Source organism: Xyrauchen texanus, chromosome 8 (genome assembly GCF_025860055.1).
Source record: "Xyrauchen texanus isolate HMW12.3.18 chromosome 8, RBS_HiC_50CHRs, whole genome shotgun sequence".
NCBI lineage: Eukaryota > Metazoa > Chordata > Actinopteri > Cypriniformes > Catostomidae > Xyrauchen > Xyrauchen texanus.
The window spans coordinates 22,641,009-22,654,982 of NC_068283.1; the positions used below are offsets into that span (position 1 = coordinate 22,641,009).

Below are 13,974 nucleotides of genomic sequence, written 5' to 3' on the forward strand. Positions count from 1 at the left end.
ATAAAACAAACTATGGCATTTTTGTAAATATAAACAGTAGACCTATACTAAACACATGTAAAAACAATAAATACAAAATATAAAGTTATATATATAAGTTGTAACAAAAATTATCGAGACGTATCCATCTACACAGCCATATAGTTGCGCCTCCACCGGTGTATTTGACGCTGCTAAATCAGATATTTCAGATGCGTAGCTAAACTTCAAAATCAGATGAACTGCTGTACAAATGTTTACCAACCCGTATAAATGAGAACAAACTGATATACTCCAAGTCTAGATAAATGTTTTAATGCAAAGAGGAACTTGACAATAGATTTGATTATTATGACTGATAAATGCCCCCATTTGTATTTAATGCCCCCCTCTCAAATCATTTCTTCTCAGTACCCCCTGGCAACTTTTGAATGCCCCCGTTGTGAACCCCTGACCTAGATGATGTGATGGCAGCCATAGTGTGCCAGCACACTCGCCACACACCAGTTGTTGGTGGAGAGAAGAGAGTAGAATGAAAGAGCCAATTAATGGATGTGAAAGTGTATGGTGACCCAGGCTAAATTTTTCTAACATTTTAACATCTACTTTTTACCTAAAATCTACTTTTGTGTTCCACGTAAGAAAGAAAGCTACACAAGTTTGGAACAACATGAAGGTGCTTAAATGATGACAGAATTTTTGGGTAGAACTATCCCTTTAAAAAAACTTTGTGGATGGCATGCAGAGCCCAGTAAAATAGCTTGGGGGGCGAGGGCAAAATGGCAGTGGTGAGCAGAGGCAGCATCGCCCCCTGTAGGTGGGATGAGTTGAGGTCATCACCCCATGGTCAAGCATGGTGTGTTAAGCTGGAAACAGTGACACTAAATGCAGGCTTTATGTCCAACCCAGGAGAGAAACCAACAATGTATACAATCTTGTGAGTGTGAAGAGGCACTCACCAGCTATGGGCTACTGAGCTGTGCATAAGGCGAGTAGTGTTACAACCTTTTGGTTAAACTTTCAGAAGCTTTACAATCCTCCCCCTCATAGGGCTTCACAGTTTCACTAAGCTACCTTGCGCATTTCAGGAATTCCAAATGCAGTACTTTAATATCAAATTACATAGAGGAAAAGACTAGCATTCTACTCCAGTAGCCCTTAGGGGGAGGGATGTATTTGATTAGAGGGTGAAAAGACAGAAACACTGACTGAAAAATGAGGATTAAAAGGAAGCACCAATGATCTAACAATTACATCTATATTTATATATACTGTTTTAGAAAGAGGGTTATAGCCCTGCAGGCCTCGAGTGAATTCTTCCTGCTGGGGTCCAGCTCAAGTCTGTGGTTTTAGCGTCTTGGCCAATGCACTTCTTCTGTGCTTATACGTAGTTACCCCGTGAACACGCTAATTTTGCACCTCTCTCAGACTGGAGTGGTCCTCCTGTTCGCCGCATCTTTGAAGTCCTTCGTGTTGGAGTTGTGAGCCTGCAAAAACTCCCTCTCAGAGTTGAGCAAGGCACCCATTGCAGCCTTGGAAGGATCCCTAGATATGGTGTACATGGAGATATCTGCCGCAGCAGGACCCGTATATCCGCTCTTGCCCATGGGTGAAGCATCGCGAGAGGCAGGCTCGCTGGAGCGGCAGCTGGAGCGTCGGCGGAATCGATAACGGTAGCTAGGAATGCGGCTGAAGGCTGACTTCTTGATGAGCTCGGTGCGGGATTTTGCACGCAGCTTTCGGTGCTTCTCGATGAACATGTGCACAGCAAGCACACCCACCATCTCAGCCATTATGAAAGACAGAGCGCCAAAATAGAATGACCAGCCGTACGAGTAGCTCTTCTTCGAGTCGCTCTGGCCAGGATCACCCGAATTGGCAGATATGTACACAATAATTCCTATGATGTTACTTAGGCCTGCATAGAGGAAAGGAGAGGGGGATAGGGTAAAAAAAGGGCGAGAAAGAGCAGAAATAAGACAGGAAGAAGACTTACAGCTTAGCACGCAGCTGTGGCTCATCATTCAGTATCATTACACAAGAATGCATACCTTATCAGCCAAGCGGAACAAAGAAAAAAAAAACAATTGAAACATTTTAATTAGCTTTTTATAATCTCCATTATATCGAAGGGTAAATAATTAACAGTAAAATAATGATTGAATATTTAGATTCTAGCCGATTCAAAGCACATTGCTGTGTAATGTGTGTACAAGCAATGATCAGTCATTGGCAGTGCACTCACCACAATCATGGGGATTGATTCATCATAATTTAATTGTAACACATGGAGCTCTGAGATTGGCTTATTTGCCAAGTGCCTAATGGGGTCTTCTCTAAATATTTGACCAACATGGGAGTTCTGTTTGAGGATCCCCCTCTGTTACCCTTTTCCGGGCCAGAACTACACTAGTGGGTCAATATGCTGGCCTGCTGTTTGTTTACACTGTTCCAGCTGGCCCATCCATTTCCTTTGTCAATAATCAGAGTTAATCTGGGAAGTCAACATGGATCTGCAGTCTGTGGGGAGGGCCATGTCCTAACCTGTGTGTGAAGTAATCCATTCACAATATGCTGTATTCTGAAACACTGTCTGGAAATATAAACCCTCTATTTATGGGAAAGCCCTGGACTGGACACTTGACTGTGGTTCAGAAAACTCAAAATATACTAAAGATAAAAATTAAGACATGTTAATTCAGTGCGATTAATTCTATAAAACAATAATGCGATAAAAAAATTAACACAATTAAGGCAGATGCTATTTGTACTGTGTAAATAGCAACAAAAAGCATATTCTTTGAACTAAGTGCAAATAGTTTTAGATGCTAATTGCACCCTGGTGCTAATGGTGGCAGATACTATTTGCACCCCTAATTAAATACTAACATACACTATAAGGACATCACTGCAGTCCTGCAGACACCCTACACCAACCCCTAACCCTAATATTCCCTTACAAAAGCTAACCATAGTTTTACTACAGTATCCAAAGTACCATCATGGTATTTTGTAGTCAAATCATAGTAACCACAAAATTAAAGATGGTTACAACATCAACATCATACTACTGTAGTAACACCATGGTTAATTTTACCCAAATCAAACCTTACCTATAGGTCATACACTGAGCATTCAAAGCATTTTTCAACGTTTCACACTGTATTGGACTTGACACAGCATCCTAAACATTTATACATAAACATTTATGCACAAGACACTGAAAACCAGTGAAATGCAAATATTGATATATGCATTTAATTGTGATCAGTGGCATAACTTGGATCTTGCCGGCCCCAGTGCAAAGAAACTGTCAGGCCCCGTCCTTGGGGGTCTCGGTCGTTTTTCATCACCCCTCGGGCCCGTGGTCATTTTTATGGTTTCTTTTGGTCAACTGTTACAGGCCCCCTCTCACCCCGGGCACTAGGTTGTGATTAATTCAATTAATGATTTGCTACCTTGTATTATTCATTCGATAAATAATGTAAACGATTGACTGCCCTAAAAATATATAAACATCCTGGGCTCTCTAGCATTGTATGATTGATACAATGTGTTAAATGTGCCATACCAGCAGAGACAAAGAAGATTCCTGCACTTAGGATGACATTGTGTCTGCTCCTGTAAAACTCACTGGCTGCCACACATAGACCTCCCATGAACAGAAGTCCAACACTCATGATGGGGAAGATACTGGATGCTCTCACTGCTCCTAAAGGAGACACATGCAAACACCCAGACATTGTTGATACAGTACAGAGGGTTAGTACATACAGTATCAACAGCTTGCTGCATAGTGCATTTTCAAGGGTCAAATTATATAATTAAAATAGATAGTTCCATTCTGGATGCTACAGTAACTGGTCTACACAGCATTCCTACAATGTTAAAATGTACAATATAATAATATCTATGACTTAAAGCAAATGTTCACCAAGCTACTGTGTATCTCTGCACAGCACCTACAGTATAGAGAACATATTGTATTACTTTTTACATGCCAGGGACTATATCATATAATGGAAGGATGTCATTACATGAAAATTAAATGAATAAAAATGTTAGTCCTTTATAATGTAATTATTTTATGAAAGAAATAAGGCACTCGAAAAGCTGTGCTGTATTATGAATGTACTGCTCTGCTGCATGTCATGCCTAACAACTGCCTTTAAATGTTACAATAAGCACAAAATATAACATGTTCTTTGTACTATTTCACTTAACTAAATAATCACAATGAGATAATCTGTTTTTATATCCTTTTCATTTGAATTTTTATATTATTGTTCAACTTAAAGGGATAGTTACAAAGTGCATGTGTTTCCAGTAACATGATGTTGAGTAGGCGATGATAGAATTCTCATTTTGGGTCATTGCTAAATATCCCTTTAAGGAATACCAACCTAATTACTTAAAAAGAATAAAAATTATGGCACACATAGGGTGGTATATGTTGGATTTGTGGTATAAACCTGGCCTTTGTCTCATCTGTTGTTCTGTCATAGACTCAAGGGAATGAAAGAACAATACAGAGTGATTTGGAATAATAACTTTGGAATTTGAAGGCTCCATCCCGAGTGAGCCATCTGATGTTGCTCTGCAGAAAGAATGTCTCCTTGAGGCGCTGTGTTTAGTTAAGTCTTAACAGATTTGAACACTACAACAGACAGCATCTGTCTAAAATGCCTTGTACTTTCTTCCAATTATTTGTGAACAGTTCTGGAGCAGAAAACACATTACACATGGGGCTTCTCAGGCTGCCTTATCCTCTCACTCCATTCACCCCTTCACTTTGCCTGAGATCAAGGCTGATCAGCCTCTTCTGAAATAGGATAAAAGCTACAGAAGGGGTGTCTGAGCATGTCAGGATCAATGTCAATAGCCCAGTTGACTGCCCTTATCAGTATGCTCTTGCTATGCATACTGCAATGCTGCAGAATTTGCCCTTCTGAGTGTTTTTCTTCTCTTACAAATAAACATTTTGGGACAAGAGGGGCACTTGTGTTTATACCATTCATTTTCATTGTATCTTTTGCAATGAAATCATTGTGTTTGCACACCAAATGCTAATAACAATAAAAAATCAGCTCATTATAAAAACCTGTTTACATTCAAATCAATTAACCAACATCGCATTTTAAAATGATCGGTTTTGACATGAAAACTGTTACATAGTCAGACATGTGCACTGCACATTGAATAAGCTGCCAGAATGCAAATAATGTATTTACATGCCATTGGGTGACAAGCAGGTTTTAATTTCAAAACTATTCATGAATTGTCCCAAATAAATGAACACCATTTAATGTGTTTACTGTACATGACCTTACACATTGTCTGTGTATTAAGCATAATTGTTGAATGATCATTCATGTAAACACATTCAATGGTTTTAAGATGGGGTCAGTTCTTTGTCAAAGATGCAATTGCACCATATGGCTTCATTGTTCCTCTACTAAACAAGAACAAATGTCACTCTCTTTCTCTCTCCTTCATCCTCTCCCTTAATTTCTCACTCCCCTCAGTGGATCAGCAGTCTCCCATGGCACACCTCATTAATATATTGGTGCCCAGGGGAAGACAAAATACTCCTCCATCATCCAGTTTTCCTGCCATCCTTGAAAAATGGATCAGTGGCTGAGCCATGCATAATTACAGCTAGAAATGGAAGATATTTAGTGAGGAGGATTTTATAATGCGTTAGCATGCAAACAAAGGGATGATATCCTTATCTCTGTTGGTTCCAGGTGTGCTGACAGGTAACATCTCTGTAGGGTACTGAAAGACCATAAGCGTTACTAGACCCTTTGTAGACTTATTTTTGTTTTTCATCTCAGGCCCCCTAAAAATATTGATTAATTTGCTGTAAGCCTTCATAAACTTCTGATTGTGATCTCTCTTCACATTTGTTGAAAATAGTGACTGCAACAAAACTTGTAATGTGTAGGCCTATCTTTAAAAATGCATTGTCATATGAACATATAAACAGTAACTGTACTGCCTGTTTAAGTGTCAGGAGCTTTAAGTACAATATTACATAACACAGTAACTGTTCTTGGTTCATTTTAAACTGGACATGACGGAAGTCAGATTCACTAAAAAGAACTAGCCCATAACCTCATTATACTGGTCAAGCATTGTGTTTAAAAGCTGTAGGAGAAGGTCATGCTGTAGATTCAAAAGAACTGGTTCATAAGAGTCATTCATTCAAGATTTGTACTACGCTGGTGGTGCTGTATGTTGTACGCTGTAGATTCAAAAGAACCGGCTTATCAGAATAATTTGTTCAGGAACATATTACACTAGTAAAACTGTAAACTGAAAAGAACTGTCTTATAAGTGTAATTTATTCAGGAATCTGTCTATACTGGTAGCACTGTTTGTAGCGCATTGTAGATTCAAATGAATGGGCTCATTACAGTAATTTGTTCAGGAATCGGACTTCACTGGTAGCGCTGTATGTTGTGCATTGTAGACTCAAAAGAACTGGCTCATAATAGTCATTCGTTCAGGAATCAGACTACACTGGTAGCAATGTACAGTATGTTGCGCATTGTAGATTCAAAAGGCTCATTAGAAAGTGATAGAAAACCTATGGTTCCAGTATTTTTTATACCAGTTTCTGATTTCCAACCCTAAAGGCAACATAGTGCAGCAACGTTTGGAGTGCTCTGTTCCAGACACATCTCTCATCCAAACACTCTCCATTCCTGTGAAATCACAAAATAAAAAATATGCCACCACTAGCGATACATCAATTAACAGACAGATGCTTTGTTTATTTTGAAAATATGTCAGTCAAAAAGATTTTAACTTATGACTTCTCACACTTAAATCAAGAAATATTCCTCAGAGCCACATTAGGATACACTTATAGATGGGACTGAGCCCTTATAAGATGAAATCTTAGAATCGCTCCTGTGTAAGACCTTTGTGGGATAGCTGGGTTCTGAAACATTTACTCTTTCCCTTGCTCGGCTGAGGCTTTGCATTTGTAAACTGGCTGGTTGTGTCTCTATGGTTAATGAGTTGAGGTTATCAGCCTTGAATGCCGTAGCCTCAATCCCCTGAAGTTTGTGTGTTGTTGGCATTTTCTACACAATGATGCACAGGGCAGAATGTAAAATGCCCATTTAAAATCTATTGCATTCTGAGCATGTAAGTGCAGACACGGCCCTCTGCTTCAAATGAATATTATACTGTAAAATATAGAACAATACTCATAAGGAGAGACAGGCATTTCAAGGGCAACAAAAGCGTGCTATGAGAGAGACAGATAGAGAACAAGAGTGTATGTGCCAAAATGGACCATTGCATTTTCTCACGTTTTCCAGCATTAATAATAAAATAATAATTTTTTGTTTATTTGATGATGATTTCATGTTATAAGGTACAGCAAATATGTATGGTAATGAGTTTGAGGTAGTTATCTACATTCACTTTAAAGGTATGTGTTCCCCCAGGTATGTTGATGGCATTTTCCTTCATAACCAGAGCTCCACTTTTCCCAGGTCTACACAAAAAAGAATTATTTGCAATGCTATTGAATTTATTTCACTGCAGTCTGCAGTCCATTGACTGACAAGCCAATGGCAATATAAATTTTTTTAGAGAGCGATGAACGAAGCTCCAATGCAGAGCTTTAAACCATGCCTCTAGGCTTCTGTTTCTTTGTGTCGCTCTCTCTTGACAGTCTTTGTTCCCCTTACATGTCTTGGGAGGATGTCTGTATTTGTTGTTTCTCGAATTCTCAAACAGTCAGCATGCAGACACAGAACGTGTTCGAATCGTCTTCTCTGTAACGTCATTCTAAGATGTCTGTTGTAAATAGCAACTGGCATAAGTACTTGCTTGCTATGGTTTGTTGTTTACATGCAGTAAGATCTTACCATCAGTGGCAGCTCTCCCTAAGATCCAGTGTAAAGGGCTGCTGTTGGACATTTTATTAAAAGGAGATATTTACCCCAAAAAAGAAAATTGTCATTATTTACTCAACCTTGTGAATTCCAAACCCATATGCCATTTATTTTTTACATGGAACACAAAAGTAAAAATCTTCAACACAGAAAAGGCACCATAAAAGTAGACTATTAGACTGCTTGAAGACTACAAGGGAAGAACAGCTTCCCATAAAACTTCATTTTAAATTTGGCAATGACAAGTTTAATAATGCACAAAGAATCAATATAAAACTGCATTATATACTGTTTGTGCATTTCAACATTTTAACAAATAAAGTGTACAGTATCACATGTACTGTAAATATTACACTTCCCGCAATCCACAGTTTTCGACATAAATATGTCCAAGACAGCAGACTCACGGCCCGGCAAAAAATGGTCAATATTTGAAATGTTGATGTACATAAAACTAATTAACATCATATGATATGTAAAACTGCTGTAGAGTGCAGTTATGCCGTATGTATTCTGATGTGACATTCATTTTATTTTGTTAATTGTTTTCGTTAAGATATTTCACTAATGGAGTAGTAATTTGAGCAGCTTTGGGGAGCAACATTGCAGATACCTGTAACATTGAGGCAGGCAAATAAGAGCAAGATGAAGACAATGAAGAAAAGATCCCAAGTGCAGTTTATTTACAAAGTGCAATCCAAGATGTGAAATATAAATATGATTACTAAAACATGAACTTGACTATGAAACAAATAAACCAAGAAATAGAATAAGCTTAAACCATGAAATGCAACATTACCTCACAATACCTGACAAGGAACAAATGTAAACAAGAGGGTTTAAATACACAGACTGGGGTAACAATATAACCAATGACAGAACTGAACTGATTACAAGATAACAAGTCTAATAAACCAAAGACCAATAAGAACAAAACAAATGAAACACGAGGGTCACAAGACCAGGATATCACATGACGGGAACAAGGAACTTCAAAATAAAAGACAAGTAATCAAAACATGAAACAGGATCACACACACAAATGTTACAACACCAAAAACAATAGTCGGTGCTTCCCCACTTTTGAATCAGCTGCCATTGTACGGCTTGTATCCACCGAAGCCCACATTTAGTCTGCGATTGCATCCATATGTAAAATATGGTCTGTTCCTCACACAAAGCGATCATATGGCTTCTGAAAACTTTATATTTAATATTACTCACAACTCAAAACTGCTTTTTAGAATATTTTATGGTGCTTTATGAACTGTCATGTGAAAAGAGCTGCATATATATTCTTCAAAAAAATAAAAAATTATTTTGTGATTTTTTTCCACTGGAAAAAAGAAGAAGCATGTTTTCAGGATTGGAGTGAAACGAGGGTGAGTGATCATTTTGGGGTGAACTATTTATTTAATATGTGGCTGTATGCACTGCATATGCATTTCTGCAAGGAAGTTCACAATCACAGGCATCTGCTTGGTGTCTCATCATAAATATCATTCACACATACATAAAGAAATCCATGCACAAACAAAAACATGCAAATATCACATACAAACATATTTAAAAAATATTATGTATGTGTGGCAGGGCAATTCAGGCAATTCAAGTATGAATTTACACAGTGGAGCTGGTTAAAGAAGATGTCACTTAAATAGTAGAACCAAATGGCTAGGACAGTGTAAAAGCTTGTGCATAAGCATGATTTATCACGAAGCATAAACCATGACATGCCTGAATGCATGCATTTACTTTGTTCAACTTAAGTCACCAAGCAATTTCAAGACAAGCGGCACCTAATCTATAAGATGGTAAAAAAGTGTGGAGGTCATTGCAAAACCTGAGGAAATTCAATCCACTATGACCCCTCTCTATGCATATCATCACTCTAGGTTAAAGTGTGATGGTTAAGATGTGTGAAAATGGTTGTGGTTGGCGGAGATGTGTGTGTACAAATCATGTGAGCGGTGGACAGTGAAAGCAGAGCGAGGAGTGTAGTTGTGTGATTTTGCTTGGAGCTAGGAGCTGTTTTTTTAAGTCGGAGCGTCTGTGTTTTTTTCTCACACCAAGATCGCTCCATCATGAGCATAACATGCTAAATGCAATCGCATCACATGTCAGCAAGAAATGTACTATATATATACACTGCTGTTCAAAAGTTTGGGGTCACTTGACTGAAATGTTTCTAATGATTTTAAAAACCTTTTGATCTGAAGGTGTATTCTTAAATGTTTCAAATAAGTTTTGTAGACAAAAATATAATTGTGTCAACATATTAATTGATTTCATTACAAAACTAAAATTGTATTTACATTTTTTTGTATTTTTTTTAAATGGATGACTTTGACTGAATAATAAAGAAAAGCAGCCAATAAGTGCCAGGTACCCATAGATGGGAACTCCTTCAATAATGTTTAAAAAGCATCCCAGGGTGATACATCAAGATGTTGGTTGAGAAAATACAAAGAGTCAATTCCATTTACTCAAGTCTTGAGATGTTGCTTCAATATATCCACAAACAATTCCTTCCTCATAATGTCATCTGTGATGACAACCATGCTTAGCTTTTGTAGGTAACCAGGTAATAGCTACAGTACAGTTTGATATGACTGCAGTACACCAAAAATCATGCCATGTTCCAAAACACTGAGATCACATTTTTTGCTAATTGTGATGGTTGATGTGAACATTAACTGAAGCTCCTGAGCCTCATCTGCATGATTTATACAATGCACTGCTGCCACATGTTTGGCTGATTAGATAATCACATGGATTATGCCAGACAGGCTGGTTTGAGTATTTCTGTAACTGCTGATCTGCTGGGATTTTCATGCACAACAGTCTCTAGAATTTACTTTGAATGGTGCCAAAAACAAAAAACTTCCAGTGAGAGGCAGTTCTGCGGACGTAAACGCCTTGTTGATGATAGAAGTCAACAGAGAATGGCCAGACTGGTTCGAACTGACAAAGTTTACGGTAACTTAGATAACTGCTCTGTACTATTGTGGTGAGAACAATATCATCTCTGAATGCTATTCTGAGATGCGGGTTGGTGCTGTTTTTGCGGCATGAGGGGGACTTACTAGAGCCCGAAGCCATTTGTTTTGAGAATAATGGCTGGCTGATGAAGTTATTGGCTGGCTAGCCGGCTCAGCCAAAACCTAAATGGCTGCTGCAGCCGCCAAACTTTTCATAGCTGCAAATGGCTGAAGCTGCCACTTCATGTCTACAGATGTCTATGTTATACTGATTTACTAGATCTCAATATTTCCAAGCAATGCATGGCTTACACTATATTTCTACAAAATGCAATACAATGTAATAAAGAAAACACCAGATTTTACTTTCACAACATATGTACATATTTGCTATAGTGCTAGGCGCATTCAATAGCCACTAACGTTAGTGAATAATGTCCCTGATGCTGTGTAAGAATGCACACTTGTCAAACTTCACGGAGTAACGTTATGCATATATTTATGACATGTACAGTAATTCGCTGTTCAACTTTATAGTTAAGGCGAGACACTACGGGTGAATAGGGTAAAATGTTTAACTAGCAGATATCACCATGAAACTTTCCCAGTTGATTAGTTACATTAAGATGAGAAAAAAATGTATTACAAGTTTTCTTTAATTTAATGTTTAAATATGCAAATTAGGCAATATCTAATTAAATATGTGCTAATTTGCATATATATAAAAAAACGAAATCTGAGTATTGGATAAAGCCAGGTTAAAAATATTTTTTTCATTGTGTTCACATATTAGATGGGAAAAAAATTACAGAGGGATTTATGGATATCTACTTTTGTTATCCTGTAAATCAGAATATAATGATTTTTGCCATGTTTTTTGGAATAAAATGTTATATATATCAGGCTAGGAATAATATATTTACAAATCCCTCTGTAAATGTCTTCATAATATAACTGGGAACTACTGAAGTGGAGATTTCGGACTTGGAGTATGAGAGAAAGGTTATTTTGAGAAAACGGGCTTTAAAGATTTATCATCAGCCAATGAGATCGCGCATTCAGTCTTTTTACTTTCACGATTGGTTGCTGATAAAAAGGAAATGACCATATTTGGATCCAACAGGATTGTACAGAAGAGAGAGAGTTTCCTAACGGTGCATGTGATGAGAGGGTGAGTTACGGCAGAGATCGCGGAGAAGTAGGCTATGTTGATTAAGAACGCAAACTTTTGTTGAATTTATGAGAAATCTACAGACGCAAACAGACGAAGTGTAGTAAATGTGTATTTCTGACTTTTTTTTCACCACAAGTCTGAAAGAAGACATGTTATTGAAGACAAATATCCAAAAATCTAAAAATTGACCAGTAAAAAAAAAACGATGTTTTTGCCTGCCGTGTCTCGCCTTAATATAAACACACACTGTTATCGCTTATACTACAGGGCTGTTGAATGCTTGATTCTGATTGGTTGAGAACGTTCTAAGGTGTGCAATTATTTTCAGGGAAACGCACGGGCTAAAGTAGTTCCAGGCAGGTCTTGACCGCATTACAGTTCCATATCACTTCGCGTAGTCAACTGTAATAACAGAAAATAGGATACAATTCATAACAAGTAGTGACAGCGACAAATCCACTTCAGCTTCAAGAGGATTTGTCACCAGACACAGCAGCCCAATACGTCGTTGGATGATTTGAATTCTGTCAGCCCAATGCGCTTGATCTGCCATTTTCGATGTCTGACTTCACCATCAATGGAAACGTGCAGTTTAATTTTAATAAATAAATTAGTTCGAATTAACGAATGAATTATAACGTATGAATTAATAAATAAATTAAATAATATGACGCACATGATTTTCTGTCTCATTATTGCAACCTCTGTCTCTCTAATAACTACACTAATAACTGCATTAGTCTGCTGTCAGTGCTCAAACCTCCGTTACTAACTCTAAAATGACGTTTTGGAATTAGCAACGGAGGCATGGGATTAGATGCGTAAGAAATTAGTCCTACATACAAGAGCGTTTTAATGACAAAAACTTGACAAACGTCTAGAATCACATCATCTGAACAATGTTTCGAGGTGTGGTAACTGTAGTATAAGCGGAATAATTGACTCGGGATGTTGAATTATTAGAAAAATAATGCACACCCGAGGTGTAACGGCCACTCCGCTTTGCGTCGTGACCGCATTACCACCCCGGGTGTGCATTATTTTTCTAATAATTCAACGGCCCGTCGTCAATTATTCCTTACACATTTCACTTCAATGTACACTGAAGCATGCGTCGTGAATTAGCAATGTGGAAACGGTGGTTTGTTACTGCAGTAATATCACGTTCAGTGCTATAAATCTCTCCGTTCCAGAATATTTGGTTCATAACATCAATCTTTGATTCAGGTGTTTGTGCAACCGTGCCCTGAAGATTTAACAAAAGTCTGGGTAGGCCTAAGTTTAAAAAAAAAGTAAGTAGGAATTAGGAAAGTATGTGAGAAGTGAGATCAAAATTACCTTGCTTGCTTCTTTCCGCCATTTCACCTCAGTGCGAGAAAAAAATGCATCGCTTCTTCTGTACGGAAAACGAGCAATTTTAATTGGTCGTCAATTCACTGAGTCTGTGTATCGTAGCAACGAGCACAAGACTGTGCTGTTATGAATCCAGTGGGAAAATAGATCTTGTGTATTGTTTATATATTTCGTGTGTGTATGTCACTATGTGATAGAATTATTATTTGATGCAAATAATTCTAGCCGGCTCAGCCAAACTTTATCAGATGGCGGCTCAATTTGGCTTACGAAATTATTGGCTGGCGGCGGCTGAAATTCTAAATGGCGCAAATGGCGGCGCCTGGCGGCGGCTTCGGGGTCTAGGACCTACACAATATTAGGAGAGGTGGTTTTAAGGTTGTGGCTGATCGTGTATATACTGTATATATATATATATTTTTTTTATTTATTTATTATTAAAGTGTCTTGCACTTACATGCCCTGCCCTTAGGCATAAAAGACACTAATGACATAAAACAAACATATTACACAGAAATGACCATCATACAAAGCACATAGGAAGACGACCATCATAAAAGATACATCACCA

The 13,974-nt window shown here is 37.9% G+C and overlaps 1 protein-coding gene across 1 annotated transcript in view; it reads right to left on the reverse strand.

The window, feature by feature from the left end:
- Positions 1-1,403: 1,403 nt before the first annotated feature.
- The window catches only part of LOC127647811 (voltage-dependent calcium channel gamma-3 subunit-like), a 48,108-nt gene continuing 35,537 nt past the window's right edge, over positions 1,404-13,974 (reverse strand). Inside the window, exons 3-4 of the mRNA XM_052132290.1 lie at positions 3,551-3,691; positions 1,404-1,897 (exon numbers count right to left, since the gene is read on the reverse strand). Of these exons, the coding sequence (XP_051988250.1) occupies positions 1,404-1,897; positions 3,551-3,691 (635 nt within the window). The remainder of the gene's footprint in view (positions 1,898-3,550; positions 3,692-13,974) is intronic.